Genomic DNA, 21834 nt, shown 5'->3' with positions numbered 1-21834 from the left:
GAAAAATAGACCGTCGTGTTTAGCCAGAATAAAGAATGGAATTTGGGGCTTAAAAACCCGTATCTCTACATTTCGGGGCTGCTTAATTTGGGGTCTGCGTACCCCTGACAGACCCAGCTGGCTGATTAGTGTTTCCTATAACTCACTGAGTTCTGGTGGTCCGTGTGTCTTTCGGGGGCTGGCAGCTACAACACACCTACTAATTGTTAGGAACCCTTAGGCTCCATGCTAGGCAATGAGGTAAATAAAACGTCACCACAGAGACATACCACAATGTGTTGCAGTACTTATAAATGTACGGAAGCAGTACATGAAAGTCGACAAACATTTTCTGAGCATCCGTTAGAGTCAAACATTTTCTGAGCAGGTAAAACGCTGAGGAAAGAGGTAAATTAGAATCTAGTGGAGAAGATTTCCATATGATGCCGTGATAGAAACTGTATATGGGGTTATGCGAGGGCCAAGTGAAGGACAGTGTATTCTGGGGAGTGTGGGGAACGGGAGAAGCAGCTTCGGTGTGTCAGATACAGGGATGGATAGCCCAGAAAGCCACCCAGGAAGCAAAATTTGAATTAGTTGGATCTCTTTCATGTCTTCTACATGTCTTGGGTATCTATAGAAGAAATGTAATGAGAAATCAAGAAAATGTTAAGTTTCTGCTGGTCTATTTCTGTCATTTCTTCAGCCTTTCTAGCAAACCCATTGGAGCAAAGGATTAACAGCTGGGTGGATCATATGGCCTTCCTACACAATGCCTCCTCTTTCCTGTTTTGTTTTGTTTCTTCTTCTTTTCAGTCTCCTAAAGAACCAGGGTTCCACTCTTCAAAGCCAGCTGGGGTCTCTGCTCTTTGTTCTTCTCTCTTGCACAGGGTTAGAAGCCTCGTTAACAGGAAGTGAATTTCTCCCATCAAATACAGTCTTCTGTTCATTGTCTCCTTGCAAAAAGGTCAGTGCTGGGTCTCCTTCGTAACTGAATATTCCCGAGAGCATCGCAGCAGTTCCAGGGTTTCCATATGTAGTATGTTCAGGTCAGATCCGGTTTCCCCTTTGGTGCTTTCGGGGCCTTTGTATTTGGGTCTGAACTCCTTCCAGCTTCCCCCACCCCCCCTGATATTTTCAAGGCCACTGCTTGCACACCATACTGATACTTAAAAGCAAGCTGGAAAACTTCCAGCGTGTAATGACCGCGTCTTCATTGTTGGAGCCCATTAAATAAGTTCTTCAGTGTGCGCACTGTGCACCTTACTGGCGGATACGTGGTATCGGTGTGCTGCCAACCGAGAGATTTTCATTTGCAGCGTAGATTACCAGTGGGGAAGGATGAATTTGACTATGACCTTTGCCGGCTTGCCCTTAACAACATGGTTAAGTCCAGAGTGCTTATAGACTACTGAATCCTTCCTCCATCACTCCGAGTCCCTGGGCAAGTTATCCATTGCTCTGAGTATGCATTTACTCGTCCATGGCACAACAAGTACCGGAGTGAAGGTAAATGCACACTGGTCGCTTAGCGTGGTGCCCGGCACGTGGTATTCCTTCAAGCAGTGGTAGTTACTGCTCATCGCCACTGAACCCGGCCTGCCAGGCTCCCAGATTTGGCTCCTACTTACCTCTCGATCGGCTATTCCCTCATCCGCTAGTTACTCTGTGTCGTAATTTCCAGTTGCCTGTTCTCTCCCCAGTCGGTGGGGGCAGCGACTATGTCTTGGTAGCTCCCCAGTGCCTTGCATACACCTGCTACGTAGCAGGAATTCCATTACCCAATTTTCGCTTTGGCCCTTGATCACAATTTACTGGCCTTTGGTGTGGACATGCATATGTCCGCCCAGCATCCCTTCCTTCGAGAATCCACTTTTCCTCCTTTCTGTGGTAGTCCAGCAGCACTGTCAGGAGGCTAGGAGAGGGCGCGTGGCCCAAACCGTACCTGCAGTCTCCAGAACTGAGGCTGGGGCTGTTGGGAAGCCCTTTTCTGTGGGTATGGTGGGCTGTGAGGCTGTGTGGGCTTGGGGCTGCGACCACGGAGACACGAGGGGGCCCACCCAGGAAGGAGCCCTAAGATGCAAGCCAGGGGCCTTGGTGCTGTTGTCCCAAGTCCTGAATCCTGGAGCCAGCTGCCCAGCTGGCTGTCCCTACTGGTCTGTCATTACTGACTGTTCCAGCCTTGGGCAAGCCACCCATCCTCTCCTTTGCCTTTGTTACCTCACTTGAAATTGAAATATGGGGTTAAGAATAGTACCTACCTCACGGGATTGGGTAGAAATTAAAAGTATTAAGATGTGCAAGGTCGTTAGAACAGTACCTGGCCCATCGAAAGCCCCTCGATAAGCCTTAACTGTCGCTATTATGTGTTATTGAGACGTCACAGATTTCTTAGTCCCCCTCTCAAAAAGATTCAATTTTTTAAAATTATTGCTAATTCGAGTTGTTCTTTGTTACGTGCAACCCTGAGGCCAGACCAGCACAGCCCTGTTCCCTCATCGTGCCATGCGGCTGCCCCCGTGGTCCCCAGTGGGACTGTGACTCCAGGTATCAGTTCAGACATATAAAGAAAAACACCTGGCACATGCAAAAGTGCTTGTAAATGTGATATCTCACCATGAAGAAAGCCATTTTTTAAAAAAAATTCTCCCCTTTATCACACAAATAATACACATCTCCCTTTCTACACAGCTGTTTCCCTGATAAAAGCTGTGGAACTGGCATTGCCAGGTCAAAAGGCGCGCACATTTTAAAGGCTTTCGATCCGTCTTCCACACTGGCTCGAGAAGGGGCGCGCTGTTCTTTACGATCCCTCCGGCAGCGGGCGGGGGAGACCGTAACAGGCACTCGCACTGGCTTCATCACTCCGGTCAATTCTTCCCAATTGATCATGGGAGTTTGGGCAATAATCTACCATTTTAATTTTCTCAAGTTAAAACAAAACAAAACAAAGGTGGGGTGGGGGGAATGAAAACACCAGCCTTTCAAGATGAGCTACAGAGAGCAGAGCGCCTGGGGTCGGGGGGGTCGTGGTAAGGACGGCCACGTCATGAATCACACACCAAGGCTCTGACACAGCCCTAAAGAGACCTGATATGAGGAGCCTCAGCCCCGGCGAGGAGGGCCCCCGGGGTACAGGGACCACGGATGCTCCTTCCAGACCCGCGGGTCTCCACCTGGTTGAAAAACCGTGCCAGGTGGTTTTGTGGGACATGAAATGCAGGTAAATTAAGCGAAAAATAACCAAGGGCTCTAAAAGTTTATGCCAACTGTCATAACATCTAAGAACTGGAATTGCGTGGGAACGAGAGCCAAGAGGCTTAAAGTTTATGCAGGACACCCTCAATGTGAGAAAATTCCGTTACCTTAACTTTTATCCGAAACCTAGCGGAGAGATTGTCGATTGAATTTTAGCCGTAAAATACCTGTCTGTTCGGGGTAACTGCTGGAGCAGGGCTCCCCTAGGTTCCCATCAGCGTTCTGGTACAAATTTGGTAGTAGATCCCAAGAGCCACGCTGTTGGAGACCACCCAGAACTGAGTCTTTACCTCCTTTGCCCTACGATGGAGAAATCCAATCTGTGGGCGACCTCTGGCCTCAGCAGAAGGCAGTGTGGGGGCGCCAGGCAGCAGAGCTGCCAAGGTGATGTCCCGCAGCTCACCATGCCCGCCCTGCGGCCAAAGCAAGACCTGACCCTCGCAGAAGTCCGACCTCTCAGCTCTGACCAACACACGTATTCACCCAGCAATTACCATTTAAAGTCACCAAAGGGGCCATTTAATCACTTGTATCAAGGGGGATACATGAAAGCTTCCCTGGACCCCCTAAAAAAAAAAAAAAAAAAGCAAAACCAGCCTTTGCAGTGAAGAGAGCTGCCTTTTACATCACGTGCTTCTCAAAAACCTTCACTGTTTTGTAGCCAAGACGGAAGGTCCAAGCCCAAATTACAGAAGCTGAAAAGTCTCATGATAAGTGAGCTGAGCAAGGTCTTGAGTTTCCTTAGATGTTACACGGACAGGGGTAGAGTATCTAAGATGCCATTTGTTAAGCTAGGGGCCGACAAATGACCCCAGGCAGCTAGGAGAATCAATTTTCAGTGGTGGAATGAAGATCTAAGATACACGGTCAATAGCGTCCACTACTGGAGATGAATTGGATAAAACCACTGATTTCTTAAACTTTCCTTATTCAACTGCAGAAGTGCTACCTAAATGACAACGATCTGTACCAGAGGCTGCTCCGCCCCCTCCGGCCCCCAATCCCTAGAAATCTATTTTGGAAAAGAGGCTAGCGAGATTATAAATGGTTTTAATAGGACCTGGTCAGCTCAAGCGTTCATTTTCAAAGAGAAATGACATGTTTGGAAGAATGAGAGCTTTTCAAAGATATTCATTCATAATCTACAGACCTGTAAGAACGCCCTTCATCTGGGCTTTGATGATTAGCTTTCTCTCATGACCGCCCTGCGAGGTGGGTGGGGACGGAGCCGGGACGGGGTCCCTGCGAGCCTTTCCTCAGCGAGGCCACCACCTCACCACGGCAGCAAGCCGCCGTACCTGGGGAAGTCGAGTGATTCCGCAGTTTTTAGACCTTCTCCACACGCACGCCCCTCTGCCATCAGCCTGTGTCGCAGCCGGGCATCGGGAAGGTGGCCCTGGGCGCGTCCCGCGTGGCCTCCCGCTCTGTTCTGAGCCTCGGCTTCCTCATCCGACTGCAAAGCGCCTGGCGTGCCGGACACCGAGGAGGACCCCAGCCCGCGACAGCCACACACGTTCCTGTTTTGGAGGGCGAGACAGCCCCCCTTCTCCCTATCCCGCTCATGAGCAGCGTTGCGGGAAACGGCCAGGGCGCCGCTGCCGAGGGCCGCGAGGGACAGAAAGGACGGCGTCGGAAGAGAAAGCCTGTCAGTGTGTGTGCGGCAGGTGTGGGGGAGCCCGCGAGCCAGAGCCATCGGCCCGGGGCGGGTGGGACCGGAGCTCCCACGCAGCCTGCACGCGGACGTCGTCAGGTGGGTTTCTGAAGTCCCCAGCGCACCGGCGTCGTGTGTTCTAGCCCAGGTGAGGCGGGCACTGTGCAGGGCGCTGCAGCCGGACCCAGGGGGCGACTGCGGCATGAAACCCCCCGCCCCCGCTCGCCTCCAGGCGCACGGCGTCCAGCGAGGACACCTGTCCGCGCTGGACTGCCAGCCGCCAGGGCCAACCTCGCTTCAGTGAGAGGCCACCTCCTCCAGCCCCGACGCTCGGGGCTCCCCTGACATCCCCGAGCAGCGTACCCCGTTTCTGCCGAGAACCTTGGGTAATGGCCGACCGGGGTGATAGAAGTGAGGACCCTGTTTCAGTAATTTTTAATTTTGTCATATTTGCCAAACGTTGCCTTAAATGAATCGCAGTAAAACTGACAGGAAGACCAGGGGTGCTTGGACGTGAGTGTAACTTAGGGAGCAGTGCGACCCCGACTCTGCGCCGAGGGACAGGAAGACGTCCCGACTCGAGTCACAGCTGGGCTCCGCTTCTGACCCCGATCGAGTGTGCAGGCTGGGCCGAGCCCGTCTGTCTCTTTCCCTTTGCTTTTCAGGATGTCTGACGTTTCTCACGGCTCAAATGCCGTTACTGAGAACAGTGACCGCAGTGGCCGCCACCACCGCACGGGCATCTGCTGGGTTCCGGGTCCGGCGCTGGCACTTCACAGCTGAGTCCCTTCGCTCACAGCCGAGGGGCTTTGTTATCCCGTGGAGCAGATGAAACGAGTGAGCGTTAGATTAGCCATCAAGGGACCAAGCCAGGGCCTGACCCCGCCCAGCTCTGAAGCCTAGGGCCTCGTGCCTGCTGACACAGTGTCGCTGAGTGCCATCGCTGCACAGCAGCACGTCCCCAAAGCAGAACCAAACACGGTGCTGCCCCACTCGGCTGGCCAGGCCGGGGGAGAAGCTGGCTCCTCGGCTCACCCGGGAACTGAGGCTCCGACGGCAAGTCTGCCCTTTGGCCCCGGCTCCTGCCAGGGCCCCCTCCGCCCCACCCTTCCACACCCTGTCCCAGGTCCCGGTCTTGCTTTCCCCTCCGTCCGAGGTACCGACAGTATTAGCTAACGCTGGGTGAAAGGGTGGTTCAGCTTTTACCGGACTTGGGGGCAAAACCTACTCAGCACAAACGCGGCGGCCCCCAGCTCCCCGCCCGCAGTAAAGGAGGATGAACACATCTCCGCCAGCAGCTCAGCCCCGCCGCAGACGGGAGCGGCAGCAGCTAAACGGCCGACTCCGTCTCCAGGGAGCGGGTCCCTGGGCCTTGTGTCCCAGGCCACACCCCTAATCGAGTCACTACAGATGTCTTTAGCTGAAGGCAGGCTGGGCCCCAGTGTGTTTGGGCCAACAGTTAGGCCTCTGAAGGGCAGAACTTCTGCCTAGGTGAGGACTGTCACACACACACACACACACACTCACACTCTGCTGTCACCACCGTTCCAGGAGAAGCCACCGCAACTCACATGCACATTGAACGGCACAAAAAACCAACCCACGAAAACCTCAAATTGAAAATGGATAGAAATGATGCAGTTAAAAGTTCTTTTTTGACTTGTCACATTTAAAAATATTTTCCACATAAATGTATTCTTTAAGGACACATAATTATGTTCGCCATCACAAATTTAGAATTTTTGACAATATATTTTATTTTCTCATAAAAGTTCTACCAAAATATATATTTTTTCTTAACTTAAAAATACAGCTTTTTGGAAAACAAAATTTGAGTTGTTATAATTCATCACGTTTTACAAACAGCAGTGAAAGGAAGAATGCGACAAAATGGATTCAGTTTATAAATATAAAAATGTTCATTTCACAAGCTTGGCTTTGCCCTTTAGTAACTTAAAGGTGGGGTTCTTGCTGAGTTTCTTGTTAAAGATGACCAGGAGCTCCTCTTCGGATTTGTGGTGTTCATCTGTCACAGCATAATACTGGGCTAAAACCTTCACAAAGAAAACAACTGTCAAATGGGTGGGTCAGTCCTGAAGACTTACCTGAAATGTTCTTTCCTTACTCCAAAAGCAGGGCGACGGGAGAACAGTAAAGAATCCCCGGGGCCGGTGGGACAGGCGTGCTCTGCCTGTGAGCGGGCTGCTGTGCGCGTGTGTCGTGGGGCGGGGAGAAAGGGGTGGAGCGGGGTTGGGAGGGGGTCACGGGGATGGGGGCACGCGCGGGGAACGCGGTCAGCAGTACCACAGTGGCCGCGTGTAGAGCCGGGTGGGTGACGGAGTAATTGGGGGGGTCATTTCACAAACTGTAAACGTCTAACCAATGTACTGTACACTTGAAACTTATAATAAAATAAAATGCTAAAAATAGTTACCTTTTTCCTTAGCTTTTTGATTGCTATTTCGTTGTCCGGGGCCTGTTTCAGAATTGCTTTAATGGTTCCCTTCCAGTTGAATTTGCCTGCAGTATAAAGAATATGCAAAACATCTTGTCGTATGACCAGAAGCCTGAAGGAAGGATTTCTGCAGTATCTACTTGCTACCTGCGAATGAGCTACGCCTGAATGCACAGGACGCCACGGGCCGCACGGCACGCACTGACCCATCCAGCCGTCGTGCCCTGCACGCCACACACACTGCCTAGAAGCCCCGCCCGCCCTCCACAGGCCTCGTTCTCGGAGCGAGCCATTGACTAAGCAGTACAGACACCACCAGCACTACAGAGTCCTAGAGCTGCGTCTAGTGAACTCGGCACAATGTCCTAGGTACCCGCCATGATCATGGGCTATCTAGGCCAGTGGGCAAGACAAGGCTGAGCAAAAGGAGCTTACCCTTGACCAACAGGGCAGCCACAAACAACAACTATACGGTGGGCTCGAAGACTCATTCTACGACTTCATGTGAATCTATAATTATCTCAGAAAATTTAATTAATAAAGCCTCATATGTAGAGTCGGTGGGCGGGTTCCAAGCCAAGTGATCGAACCCAACGTGGGCAGCAATAGCCTCCATGAATAAAGCGCTGATTCCCATCTGGGTCCTTGGCCCTAATCTTGACCGGCAGGCCCCAGGGGTGCTCAGGCCTGGGCATAGGGACAGCCTTCTGCGGGAGGCAGCCTTGAAGACGTCCTCGAGGGCCAGGGACTGGACTCTGTCAAACACCCATTCCAGCCGAGGGAGTGGGGTGGCCACGGAGTGCCGAGCAAGGAGACACCAGGGACAGACCCCGCGATAAGAGCAGAACGGCCAAGTCTGGATGGAGGGAGGGAAGGGAGCAGGGTCTTGGAAAGAGCACCAGGCTTATTCGAAATTCCAAAGATAACATGTGTTTCCAATGCAGACTTTTCCCTTTTATCCTTAAATCTAGACAGGCCTCTAAGAGTGACTCACACAGCTCTCAGGCCTTACTCTGGAGAAACTCATCTGTTTTCAGATTCTTCCACGCCCCCCCCCCCCCCCCCCCGGGGCTCTGACCTGCCAGAGGCCCTGGGTCACCTCGCCTTCCCCCAAGGGCAGAGATACCTTTTACAGGGGCTTCATGGTTTTCTGGTTCTTCACTCTCAGAATGTTCTGGGAACTTTACCTTTTTCTTCTTAGAATCTGTACCAACTAAATAAGATTAAAAGAAAAAAAAAAGGAGATTTTGCATTTACGACCGTAGCTACGGCTCACTGAGTCTTCCGTGCCCAGGCCCCTTAAAGCCATCATCTCGCTCATTCCCCAACCCAGCACCGCGGGGCTTCTCCTCCAGGTCAGGCGAGGAAACGGGGACACCTTCTGCCTTAACTTGGTGCGAAAAGCAAAGGCTGACGGATTCCACATATCCCGAATTCGCAGCAGTAATTTTAACAAAGCCCAGAGCATGAGCGAGCCACGCACCTTCCGAGAGCTTCCGCTTTCTCTTGCCTGGGCCGGGGGGCGCGGCTTCCCCGGCCGAGCCTGTCCCGCGGGCCCCATCTCCATCCTTGCCCCGGCTCCTCTTCCCTGCGGCGCGGGCCTGGGCGTCCTCGCCCCCGGCCGCCTGCTCCGCCTCCTGCCCTGTCTTGCGCTTTTTAGGTTTGTGACTCTTTGAGTTCTCTTGGTGGTTTTCTAATCTTAGTTCTTTCTTCTCTTTTTTCCTATTCTTCTGCCGCTCCTCCTTCCTCTCTCTCTTGCTCTTCTTCGCCTCTGCTTGTCCGTCCGTGGTGTCATTTGCTTTGGGGGGTGGCACCTTGGCGGAGGTTTCTGCGGGTGGGGGTGACAGCTGGTTGCGTGGCTGTTCATCTTGCCCTTTACTGGCCAGTCCCTAATTATTAAACAAAATCGAGAAACACGTGAGTCCCCTACTCCAGACTCGCTTGTGCACACCACGGCGTGTATCTGCCGAGCACACTGTTCCCAGGACAATGTCTCACCATTTTAGAACCGTGACCCTCCCACACGCACAATCGTTAAAATGTAGGAGTAAATACATGAAGTGCGAAGGACTCTCCCAGCCCACATCCTTCTCCGCATTCAGCAGACATTTTCGTTCCCGTGGAAAAGTGAAGAATCCTTAAATCACTTCAGCCAGAAACTGAATTTTGGGTCACTAGTCACTTTTCTTTTCAAAGAAAGGTGAGCACTTAGGTGTGGCAGACACCACTGGAGTTATGCATCTGAAGACCTGGGTTCCAGCTCCAATTCGGGTCAATTACGAGCCAAGTGACTCAGGGCAAGTCATGTTTATCTGTTCACCCCTTTTCCCTCATCTGCAAAATGACAGGCAGTGAAACCTGCCTCATGCAGCCGGCGCACGAGTAAAACGAGGCGAGAAACGCCGTGCGCCTAGCGCCGGGGATGCTGGGCAACGCGGCCAGCGTCCGGAGGGTTCCGTCAACTACCCTGGAGCGGACGGAGGCGCAATCTAATCGTCACTGCGACTCAGCGGTCACCCTCAGGGGAGCAGTCGGGGGCCCCTGGACAGCATGTCGAGCACGGGGGTACGGGATCACAGACGGCTAAACGACCGCGCGCACTGGGACGAGATAAACCCCCCACGCACCGCACCACCGACTGAAACCAGCACACGAACCCTGTCGGTAGAGACGGCTCCGGCAGGGCCAGCCCCCGCGCCTGCTGTGCTCCCGGGCTCTGAGCCGGGCCCTGCTCGGCAGAGGCCGCGGAGTGGTCTGTTCGGTGGCCCGTGAGCCTGCGGCGTCTGAGGGGACGGGAGGCGGCCGGCGGCGGCAGCTCAGGAAAGCACGGGGCGTCGCGCCCGCGCGCCTGGCCGGTTCCGTCTCTAAGCAGCAGCTGAACTCACGAGTCACCTGCGGTCCTCTCGCTTCGGGAGACTGGACTCAACGAAGGGGGTCTGGTCGCCCAGGTCTGACCTTGATGCCGAATGGGTGGTAGACCAAACTGCTGGCGTTTTCAGAGACACCACGTAGTCCAGGCACGTGGCGGGGCGAGGGAGAGGCAGAGAACGAGTCCAGAAACGGACTCTGCAGGAAGAAGGGGGCGAGGAGACTCCGAAGAAGCCTCACGCCTGTCCTATGATGTCTGTGCGGCACCGTCGGGTCCTGCAGTCACCGAGCGCCACCGTTCACACCGAGTGTGGCCGGTGCCAGGCCTGCACACCCACGCCGACAGGGGGGACCGGGGGGCTGGCCGGAGGGCACCTCACCCCGCCGGGCAGCCGCTCCTGTCGTCTTTCCACTTCCCTCCAGGCCCCCTCGGCGGCGCCCGCGCTGGCCCTCTGACCTAAGGGCGCCCTCCTCCGCTCTCCGCCCCCCTTCCTGGCGCTTGTCACCATGACTTTGCAGCATGAACCCGCACTGTGCCTCCCCCACTCCAACGCAGCTCCGTGTGGGCGGGGCTCGGGCCTCACCACGGCGGCACCCGCAGCGGCCAGGTGTGACCCGTGCTGCGCACAGCAGAGGAGAGCAAGCCGCCCACCCCGCGCCTGGCGCATAGCGAAGGGAGGGGAAGAACTGGAGGGGGGCACGGACGGGCCACAGGACGCCTCGCTTTGCTTCGCTTCGCCCCACGAACGCTGGGACGTGCTCTGAAGGTCCCGGGGCAGAGGCGAAGCCATAACAAGCCGCAGTTTATAGGGCTCAGCGCTTACCACGAGCTGTCGACTGATTATTTTAATTCTTACGTTCATAGCTTTAAAAAGGATGAATTTTTAAAAATCGCCTCAGTTGAATTAAGTCAATTCGAGCCTTTGATTCTTAGTTAAGAGAAATAACCTTTAAGAAACAGGTGCCACACAAAGACCAATGAGATGATTGGTTATGTGGTTTCAGAGGCCGAAGCTGTGTATCATGAGACAAATGCTGGGTATACTACGCAGATGAAGTTTCATTTTTATCTCAGTTTGCTGCCTGCACTCTTCTTTCTGTATGAAGCCAATCGATTCCCAACCGTGTGGCCAGAATAAAAGACCAGTCACATCTACTGGTTTTAAAAACTGCTACCGATGCAAGTCTGCAAACGGGAGTGAGCTCCACACAGGGAGGGCGCGCCACGGAATTAGCAGGGAGGGGTTAAATGAACCACCTAACCAAGGTATCAGACCGAGGCCCTCCGCACGTGTCTGCCACACCTGGGGTCTCGCGCGTGGGACCATTCTGACTGACAGGCAGGTGGCCAACTCCACCGGAGGAGTCAGAGTGCCTACCCAGTGCCGGCAGATGCTGGGCGTGAGGTGGGAGCTTTTGCAGCCTCATCTGTTTTAACCCCTTCTCTTACCCGAAAGCGCACCGAGTCACTCTGTGTCCCCACCCTGCTGACCTTCCGTCATGGCGCTATCGCCACCCGAGGTATTTATATTTCTGCTCACAGCCTGGCACAGATTGGGCACTCACTAAGCTCTGAACAGATGACCACGTACAATGACACAGGTCAAACACGTGGCAGGGAGCAGAGCTTCGGCCCAGGTCTGCTGGACCCCCAAAGCTCCTTGCCAGCACCTCCGGTGGCCCGACTCCTGAGCCAACGGGCCACGTCCGCTGGTACCGTGACCAACAGTGTCTCGGCACAAGAAGGAACTCTTCCCCACGGCACGTTCAGTTTATCCCTTCCCATAAATGAAGGTCCAAGAGGCTCTGTGGAAAAGGCTGTTCTGAACTCTGAAAATATGACACTCCCACTGCATTGCCGTTAATCGTTTTTGCCACACCACAAATCTAAAATTAAATCTGACTTACGCTGCTGGAAGCTTCAGAAAAGATATTCCACACCTGCTCCAGAATAGATTCATTATGAATTTTTAAACTGTTCTTCATCCAATTCTACAAGGAACAAAAAAGAAAAAACACACTTTTCCATGTGACAGGTACACACGGTGTCACTGGTCGGCTCATATCCCCTCGGGCAGAGACGTCATTATCAAATACATACCTGAAATTTCGCCCTTTTCCTGGGAATGTTGTCGAAACCACTAATTTGCTCTAAAAGTTCCTTCACTTTGGGGCTGACGTTGGGTCTTTTTATTAATTCATTAACTTTCTACAAAAAAAGATAAAACAAAAGCAGTGAACCCCTGACACATGAGTTTCATGCAGCCACGGCTACAGGGTTCACCTTTCGAGTAGAGATTTTGTATTAATATCTATGCTTACAAATTTAACACGGTACCGGAAGGCCTAGCCGCAGCAATCAGGGGAGAAAAATAAATAAAAGGCATCCAAAGTGTTAAAAACAAGAAGTGAAACTGTCTCTGTTCACAGCCAGCCTGGTCGTATATGCAGAATACCCTGAGGATTCCACAAAAAGAACCTTCGGAACCAATAAATTCAGCAGAGTTGAAGAATACAAAAGCAACACTGAAAAAGCGAGTTGTATTTCTACCAACTAACAACCCGAAAAGGAAATTGAGAAAACAATTGCAGGAGCATCAAAAAGAATAAATTATTTAGGCATAAACCTAACCACGTAATTTATGAAAGACTTATCTACTTACAAGTACAAAATAATTGCTGAAAGAAATTAAAAAAGACATAGGTAAATGGAAATGTTCAAGGACTGGAAGACTTAAGATGTCAAAAACTACCCAAGTGACCTACAGATTCAAATGCAAAATCCCTGTTAGCATCCATCTGGCGTTTCTTCTGCAAAACAGAAGGCTCTAACATAGGAGTATTCACTCCTATGGACTCTCCAGGGACCCCAAGTAGCCAAAACAACCTGGAAGCAGAAGAACAAAGTGGAGGTCTCACACTTTGCTTTCAAAGTCTACTACAAAGCTAGAGTAATGAAAACAGTCTGGAACTGGCGTAAAGACAGACGTGTGGACCAAGGGAATAAGGTGCCCAGAAATAAACCTTCGCGAGGATGATCAAAAGGCTTTCTGACAAGGATGTCAGTATCATTCAATTGGGAAAGGACAGTTTTTTTCAACAAATGGTGAATGTTCTTAATTGGAGACTTAAAAATGGTTAAAATGGTAAACTTTATGCCACGTATAATTTACCACAATTTTTGAAAACTAGAAAGAATATAAACAAACCAAAAGTGATCCAAAATCAGACAAAAAGAATACAGGGACTAGAAAATAAATTGAGACAAATGTGTCAAGAGCTAATAAATAAATCTGAAATAGCAAGAACAGGACAGAGATGAAAATTAGTGCCTACAGAAAATGCTATGGCAATCATGTTGAAGGAAGAGAGAAACGGTAATTATTAAATTTAGGGGAAAATACACAAAAAAAGATGGTCACCCGTTTCTGTAGTGGACCCTACAGTAAAGACTTTAGGCTTTGCAGACCATACCATCCGGTTTCTGTCCTAACTACCCAGCGCCACGCTTATGGTGCTAATGCAGCCACAGACAACATGTAAACAAACGGGCAAGGCTGAATGCCAATGAAATTTCATTTATGAAGACGTGGTGGACCCGTGGGTCCCAGTTTGCTGACCCCTGCTTTAGAGATTTCATTCATGATGTTGAGGACAATGGAGAGGGAGCTTGTGCACATGAGTTCCTCCAGCTGGGGGCCTAGGAATGTCCTGCGTCTTGGGAGGATTACAGATACAGTGCCCGAGTGTGGCCTGATGGTTGCCAGCCTGAATATCTTAGTTAAGGGGTTTCACTAGCTTCATCTGCACCGGGCGACCTCTACTCAGTCCTCTGAACAGAAGCTGCTCCCTCCCAAGAGTCTGTCACTCAGTGGGCTAGTCGACATCGGAAAATTCACACTCACGCTCTACCCTGGAGGGGGTCACTGTTACTTATTTGGTTTCTAGGAAACAGCGACTTTCCACAGGGATGGTACCCGTCTCTTCATTTCCCTGCCCTCCTTTCTGAGCCCTTCCCCCTGCCGTCTGTTCTGTGAACGGTGACCGACGCTCTGGAGGTCACACCTGCCGGGGAACTAGGGAGTTCGCTGCTTTGCCATTTTTATTGTGCAAGTTTTCAGTTTGGTTCAGTAGGAAATCCTTCACATTTATTAAAATGTCTTTATTTTGCCCAATCCTGATGACCAGACACGACAGATTAACACGGTTTGAGTTACAAAGGCTGTACTATTACTAGAAGCAGATACAGATTAGAAAGCTTCACAGCCAAGAGAAAGCAAGTGAGAATTCGAAAATATCTGTGCAAGAAATCCGCAAAACGTATAGACTACAGACAAAATGCACTAATTACATTAACAGAGAAAGAACTCTTTCTCAAGGTTTAGTTGCTCGGTCTCAATCTATCCTAAAACGTGATGTTTCTGGGTCTTGTCTGCATTTTTTTTTAGTTTCTTCAGCTTCCGAAGAAGATGGAAGATGTCAGAGAACGCTGCGCAATGAATGAGAAAGGCCTCACCTGAAGCCACGCCTGCTGTTTCACATCGCCTTTGTGGGTTTTGCCTTCGTAGCCTTTGCCACCGTACTTCTGATCTTCGCTTACACATTTCACATGGTTTTTATAGTCATCACCCCTTTGAAGAGATAAAAGGTTCCCCGTTAGGTTGATTCTCACACCGGAGGCTCTGATGATGATTAGCATGGCGCGCCCACCTTCCGCAGGCCGCCCGCCCTGCACGGGCACCCCACCTGTGTTACCTACTGTGCTCATCACTTTCTGGTTGTAACGTTTTTCCTCCTCCAAACTGTTCAATATAAAACCCACCACCAAACTTTCCAGCCAGTTGCACAGATGCCTTAAACGCAACTGACAGGCAGCATTTTTTTTGGTCACGAGTGAATATATACAGAATAAAAAAAAATTTGTCTACAATATATAATTAAAACTTCATGGGGATGAAATGTGCAGCACGGTGACTGTAATTATTACTATATTATGTATTTGAAACTGGTTAAGACAGTAAATAGTAAATAGTAAAAGTCTTTATCACAAGAAAAAAATTTTTTTGTAACTATCTATGGGGATGGATGTTAACTACTGTTACTGTGGTGATCATTTTGCCACATACCCAAATATTGGTTATGCTATATACCTGAAACTAATATGTTTCATGTCAATTATACCTCCATAAAAATAATTTTTTAAAAAATGTGGTATCGGGCCACTAAAAAGTTCTAGATCTCAGAGTCTTGGAAAGAAAGGAAACTTGATTCTGCCTCACACGACCTTTTCCAAGCTGTACAGGGTCCTGGGGAAAATGTGTGGGACAAGGCAAGGGACAAAGCCCTCTAATGAGAAACCACCCAATTTTCACCTGTTTTATATGCTAAGTTCCTCCTGGGATTGGGTATGAACAAAACTTCAGCAGTTTCCAAAAAAATTTTTTTTTAATATTACTGCTCTAGAATGAAATTAAAATGGACTATTAGCAAATATCCAAATGCCGCAGAGGACGCTGGGCAGATGCACCGAAGCCGCCTTCGTGCGGGGACCCCTGAAGCTGAGGGGAGTCGGCCATCTACCCACGAGCCGCCTGAAGACGCGGCGGGCAGCCGGGACCGCCCGCCCCTCCCGGAAGCGCCTGCCACACTGGGGTGCCGGGCTGAGCCTCGCCCCCACCATCGCCTGACTCTCCGGGGAGGACCTGGGCTCCTCTATGGGGCAGCCCCTCACTAGGTGTCAGCAGAGTCGTTTTCTGGTTTATAAGCCCCGCCCTCAGTGGGATGAGCACACCACAGCCCTGACACCGTGCATTGTGGCCACTCTGGTACCGGCTGCGAGATGACAGCAAGTGCCCCGGGCTGGGCAGATGCTCTAGCTGCCACAGTTCCCCGTCCTTCAGTCTCTTTTCAACTCATCCACACAAAGCAAATGGTCTTGTAAACTCCTTTTTATATTCTTCGTAACTGTTTTCTGGAAATTTGCCTCTATTTTTTAAAGCTTTGTGGAACAAAACCGGCTGGCCCTTCACGACGGACCGACGTGAATTACGTAGAACTTACCAGAAATCTGTACCGCAGTCAATGCAGGAGAGGCATTCACAGCTTCTGCAGAGAGCCACGTGCTTTTCCACTTGTATTTTTTTCACTGATTCGCCACATGCATTGCATGTAAAAAATACCATTTTTAGCTAAATGATTAAATATCCTCTATCCAAGATAGGTTTTAAGTCTTATCCTAAAGGAAAAACAACCAAAGGAAAAAAAGATGATCATTATAATCTGAAACTGTAATTCCAAATTAACGATCATACAGCTAACTTCACAACCATAATTCACATGAAGATAACTACGAACAACAAAATCAGAGTTGATTAGCAATCTACATACAAGTCTACCAGCACGCGGGCCACATCGTTAATTACAACTGACGACACTAATGGCTGACGTTTGTCGAGTGCAAGCTCAGCACGTGCCGCCCCCCTGAGAGCTTCACACGCTGACTCCTCAGAGCAGCCCAAGAGGGAGAGACTGTCGCTCGCAAGCTCCGCAGAGCGATCAAGGACCTTGCCCAGGGTCACACAGCAGCTGAACCAGGATGTAAACCTGGCAGCTAGCTCTAGAGATGAAGAGTTTGGGGGGCATTAAGTGAAATACCTTACCTTTCCTAATTCCCTCTCTCCCTCCCTCTCTCTCCCTCACCCTTAGGCGTACATCATAAATCACTTCAGGTCCCCGAGTACAGTGAGAGAGAGCGTAGCAAGGCGGGACTGGGCAAGGTTTAGAAAGTGGAGAAAAGGCCTACAAACGACTTCCGCGAGCACAAACAATATTCCCATGGGCATGACTCCGTATCCTCAGGTGTTAGAATCTGAGGATGCGCCTTCGGTCTTGGTGGACAGCGAGTGGGTGGGGGGTCTCCTTCCTAGGGCTTCTTGGCAAATCAAAAAATGGAACCACCTGCAGCCGTCCCAGCTGCTGGGCGCTGCGTTACTGGTGGGCGTTCACAGACCCCGGGGTCCCCGGCACTGAGCTGACGTTACGCACAGACCCATCACCACCCATAAACATCCACGGAGCGGCTACTGTGCTCAAGAAAACACGAACTCATCTAAAAGTGTGACAGAAGTCATGCAACTTTCCATGCTTACTTAATTTTAAAGAGTACTGTTGTTTTTCTTTATAAATAAGGACGTCAGCTTGCCTGATATGCTGCACGCAAACGCAGGACCCTGGCCCCGGGGTAAACCACAGCCTCGCACCAAATTCAGAGGCAAACAACAGGGCTCTTCACGCTGGGATGTGCAGCAACCACGAGCATCTTATGTTATGTGAAGATGTGAGGAACAGCTGCAAGTTCTGGGGAGCTGGCATCACACGGACAGTCCACGTGATGCCAGCTCCACGCTCAGCATTCTGCACGTGGCAGAGGGACGCTCGAATGATGACAGGCAGCGAGACAGTGGCTCCCCTGCCTCTCAGGGGAGAACAAAGACCGGAACAAGAGCCGATGCCACATTATCAAATAAACAGTCTGGAGTGGCGCTTTGGTGTAGGAAGAGCAAACCATTAACTAGTCACCAAGACATGGATGGCCATGGCCATCACGTACACAAGGCAGACGCGGCTACGATACGCCAAATGACCTGCCGGAAAATGTCTAAGTCCTCTCACCCTCAGAGTCAACAGTGAGAACTCCCCTGGGAGTTAACCTGGGGCTTTCTGACCTTCCTCGTTGAGGTCTATCCAGTTTCCTGATTGAGGGGAGAGGGGGTGGAGGGTTCAGCAAGCTCTGGGATCCAACTGGGAGACGTGGTCCGTCACGGAAGGTCAGGAAGTAAAGGCCTGGAAAAGACAGGTAGAAACAAAACGTATGTGATGTTGACAAAAACGATGCTGGGAGTAAGTAGGCAAAACACGTCATCCCTCGAGGGGTTAGCCTCACACAGGTAAACAGCGGCTCAGCAGAGCTTTAGGATCTGATCAAACGACTATCGGAAAACTACCTCTCTGCCCATTTTCATTCAGTCTTTTATGGCAAATGTTCATTGAGAAATGTCAGTTTTCTGTTGTTTTTCCAGGCAGAGTGGGTAGCTTGCACAAGTCAAGTCTCCATCTCTTAGCACCTTGCTCAGGATTTTCAGAGCCTTCGCTGCATTTTTACTCTTGATACGAAATAGGGAGTGTGGCTGCCTGCTTGCTAATGAGATTGATAAGGCCTGTAAGGAGCTTACTTCTCTCCTATTCAGGGTCACCTTGATCTGGCCCACACCAGACCCAGCCCCCTGGGGAAACACCTGTCATTTATGCAGGAAGCACCTGAAAATCCTCCTTACTGCACAGTAGACAGGTGTCCCAAGTCTCAGTGGAGGCTTAACAATTTCAGAGGTGTAAATGTGACGAACTTACAGACACCATGTGAAAATTCAGGCCCTATTAATGAAGACAGCAGACATTGTCTAAAAATAAAGTTGAACATATTCACATTTCACGAGACTAAATAAACGTGGAAGAAATTTAAAACTTAAACTTTCAAATGATGTTTATGCCGAACGCATAACCTTCCTCCTTTGGAAATTAGGAAGGCTGAGAACATGCTGCAGGAACTTTCAGGACACCGTGTGCTGGGCTCAGACACCACACACGTCGACGTTTAGCCCCAAGCGTAAAGAGACGGCACTGCTCACGGGGCTGAACCTAAATAAGAGTCCCCTTTTCCTCCCGTGGCTCGCCGCTCTCTGCGCCCAAGGCCGGGTCCCAATCCGGCCTCAGAGATTCTGTGTGCTCTTCCTTGCAGAGACATGGGCATGTGAAAGAGAAAGGCCAGCAGAAAGCAATGCTCAGTTCGTGCACTGCTTGAGAGCATGCACGGGTTCTCGCCCCGGTAGTTAACTGAAATTCAGTTCAGCACACATTTACGGAATGCCAAGTGTGCACTGGGATCCATACACAGCCACTGTCCTCCCTCGAAGTGGACTGGTCTTCTGTGTGAGCTCCTGGCTGTCTTTCTGTCTGCTGGTGCATTTACTGAGCTCTCATCACATTCCAGAATCCGAGAAAAAGATGAATTACAGAGCATGACCATTACCCCTTCACGAAGCGGTTTCACATTTACCATCACGACTGCACCAAACCTCCAGAACAGGTACGATCATACCACCGCCCTCTGTGAGAGGGAACAGAGGCTCAGCAAGGTTGTGATCCGCCTGGAAGCACACCGCACAGCAGAGGCAGCCTGACAGGCCAGGCGACAAGCCCAAGCTCCTGCCCTGCCTCTCCATCTTGACTTGTCATGCCCTTGGCCATTACTCTGCATCTGAGACCTTGAGACCCTTATTCAAAAAAAAAAAAAAAAAAAAAAAAAAAACTAAAAAACAACTTCAGAGGCTCTACGAATGACTTGCATTTAAAATATGAGGATCCTAAGTTTTAATCTTAAGGCCAGCCCACACTAAGCAAGACTGCCCATGTCAAAGTGGAAGATGCTGAGTACTGGAAAGTAATGCCGAGTTGAGGGGTAGCAGATGGCATCGTAAAGGGCTGGGAACTGGTAAGGAACTTGGGGCACCTCAGTCTCATGAAGATGGCAGCTGGGACTAGACCCAGGAACAGAGGATCTGAGTTGGAGCCTGTATCTGCCAATTAAAAACTAAATGACCTCAAGGTATCCTAACTGGAATCTTTTGATCTATAAAATGGGCCTAGTCTAAGGCCATGCCACCCTAAACACACCCGATCTCATCTGATCTCAGAAGCTAAGCAGGGTCGGGACCGGTTAGTACTTGGACAGGAGTACTACCTAGGAATACCAGGTGCTGTAGGCTTTAAAAAAAATAAAATAATAAAAATAAAATGGGTCTAATCTCTACCTCAGAGTATTGTGCAGAGAGTGAAGGTACCGGATGTGAAAAGAGTCATCTCAATGCTAGAATTTCCTCCACCTATTAATTTGCACATCAATGTAATTACACCCTAATTTCCTGAGAGTACCTCCTAAACCCGTTTCTTGTATATGACCTTCAATCCACCCACCTATCTTCATAAATTCACTCCAGCCTCCTCTGGCTCCCCACCCCAGGGGTGCTACTCTGCCACCCTGTTCCCTGATAATGTGACCTTGGGTTTAATTCTGAGACTGAGATCTGGAGTGACTTTTTTTTACCTTCCTCCCACTACATCTTTATGTTGTTTGTTTTATTTTATGAAATCTTCATTCACTAATCTTAAAACATTCTCACACATATACCCACAGATCTAAATCCTATCTGCGCCACAACCACCAAAACAGCCCACCTGACAGGCCAGGCTGGCTGGCAACCTCAGCACAGTCCGCAAGGAGCAGCTAGTCACTGGCCCTTCTGAACTTTAAGTACTCCCCTCTGTGAAACACAGGGTCAGGCCAACTAGTCCTTCTAGGGGTAGAATTCCAAGAAACCATGGGTATGGTGTAAGGGAAGTCCAGACAAGTACATACTGTCCACCATCCTGCCTAAACCCAAATATGGGGGTGATGAGGGTCTAATGTGCATCCACACAGGACCTCTCCCCTGATCTTTGCAAAAACTCTAGGACGTAGGTACACCTACTTCCACTTAACAATGAGCAAACTGAGCTGGGGGAAGTTAAGCCAATCTCACTCCCCCCACACACACATACACCACACCACCAGCATTGTTTTAAACAGCATCTCTTCACTGCTATAATAACTATCTGTGGAAGTGCACAGCTCTACACTAGACGCTGGGGGGTTGGGGGTGCTGTGTGAACAAGTCCCCAGGGGGTCCTCTCTGCAGCAACGTCAGCCTTGCAAATACACCCCACCTCATTCCCCTGCCTGTCTCTTCAGAGGTAGGAGCTGCAGAAAATTCTGACATTTATTGAGCACCTACTATATGCCAAACCCTGTTTTATATAGGTGGTTAACACGTTTGTGCTCACGTAACCCTCACACGACAGTTCTGAGTTAGGTTCTATATTATTCCCTATTGTCAGAGGTTAAACTTGCAGCAGGTCACACACATCCAGTAAGTGGCAAACCTGGAGTCCCACGCAGTTACTCTAGCCTTAAGTCCATGCTCTCAACCACTATGCCCTAAGGCCTCCTCTTTAGGGACCAAGCTCCCCAAGTCTCAGGTCAAAGCCTTGTCCCCAGTACGCAGCAAGCCTGAAGCCCAGTCCGACGGTGACCAATCGTCCCGCTCTGCACAGGACAGAGAGGGTTCCCGGCACAAGACCCTTTGCGTTTTAAAACCGGGACGAATAGGTCATCCTGAGTCTAGGACCCCTTCCATTTCCCCAGAACACGAATGAGATCTGAATGGCTTTCCCTCTCCGGTGTGTGAACCCACGGAGGGGCTAATGGTGGAAATGCAGGCGTCGGCCACGCCGCTCCCTCCCTTCCTCGCTGTCCGAGCCCGGCCTCCTAGGTCGGACCTCTGAGCCGCCGCTCCTCACCTCTCGGCCGGCGCCCGCCAACGGTTCCAACCGGCCGCGGAGAACACGTGGAAACGCCGCCGCCGCCAGCGCCGCCGCCACCGCGGTGCTGAGCTTCCCCGCGCAGAATTCGTTTCCGAGCCGCCGCGCGCGCCTGCGCAGCGCGGCCACACACCCCGGCGGAAGTGACGCC

At 50.7% G+C, this 21834-nt stretch overlaps 1 protein-coding gene and 1 pseudogene across 2 annotated transcripts; one reads left to right on the top strand and one right to left on the bottom strand.

Annotated features, from left to right (window-relative positions):
• Positions 1-6687: 6687 nt before the first annotated feature.
• Positions 6688-21823, bottom strand: LYAR (Ly1 antibody reactive). 2 transcript variants are annotated; one of them, XM_016137149.2, is made up of 10 exons: positions 21663-21823; positions 17936-18053; positions 16272-16446; positions 14728-14842; positions 12313-12420; positions 12120-12203; positions 8827-9232; positions 8470-8556; positions 7323-7408; positions 6688-6942 (listed from the first exon to the last, which is right to left on the bottom strand). In XM_016137149.2, exons 3-10 carry the CDS (start codon positions 16391-16393, stop codon positions 6808-6810), a joined length of 1143 nt encoding a protein of 380 aa, XP_015992635.2. In that variant the 5' UTR covers positions 16394-16446; positions 17936-18053; positions 21663-21823; the 3' UTR covers positions 6688-6807. The 2 variants fall into 2 exon arrangements, with proteins under 2 accessions (XP_015992635.2, XP_036083404.1); XM_036227511.1 differs by lacking the exons at positions 17936-18053; positions 21663-21823 and adding an exon at positions 17883-17905.
• On the top strand, positions 19913-20032 carry LOC118609115 (annotated as a pseudogene).
• Positions 21824-21834: the final 11 nt, after the last annotated feature.

The sequence above is a fragment of the Rousettus aegyptiacus genome, unplaced genomic scaffold (genome assembly GCF_014176215.1).
Source record: "Rousettus aegyptiacus isolate mRouAeg1 unplaced genomic scaffold, mRouAeg1.p scaffold_m13_p_10, whole genome shotgun sequence".
Taxonomy (NCBI): domain Eukaryota; kingdom Metazoa; phylum Chordata; class Mammalia; order Chiroptera; family Pteropodidae; genus Rousettus; species Rousettus aegyptiacus.
The sequence above is the reverse complement of the archived record's forward strand: the minus strand, read 5'-3'. Positions and strand labels throughout refer to the sequence as shown.

Bases quoted from the DNA above. Each gene is read 5' to 3' on its own strand.
- LYAR (XM_016137149.2), bottom strand. From the start codon at position 16,393: ATGGTATTTTTTACATGCAATGCATGTGGCGAATCAGTGAAAAAAATA. The intron at 7,409-8,469 runs GTATCTCTGCCC...TTTATACTGCAG, and splicing joins CCATGAAGCCCCTGTAAAAG to GCAAATTCAACTGGAAGGGA. The intron at 6,943-7,322 runs GTAACTATTTTT...TTCTTTGTGAAG, and splicing joins TCAAAAAGCTAAGGAAAAAG to GTTTTAGCCCAGTATTATGC.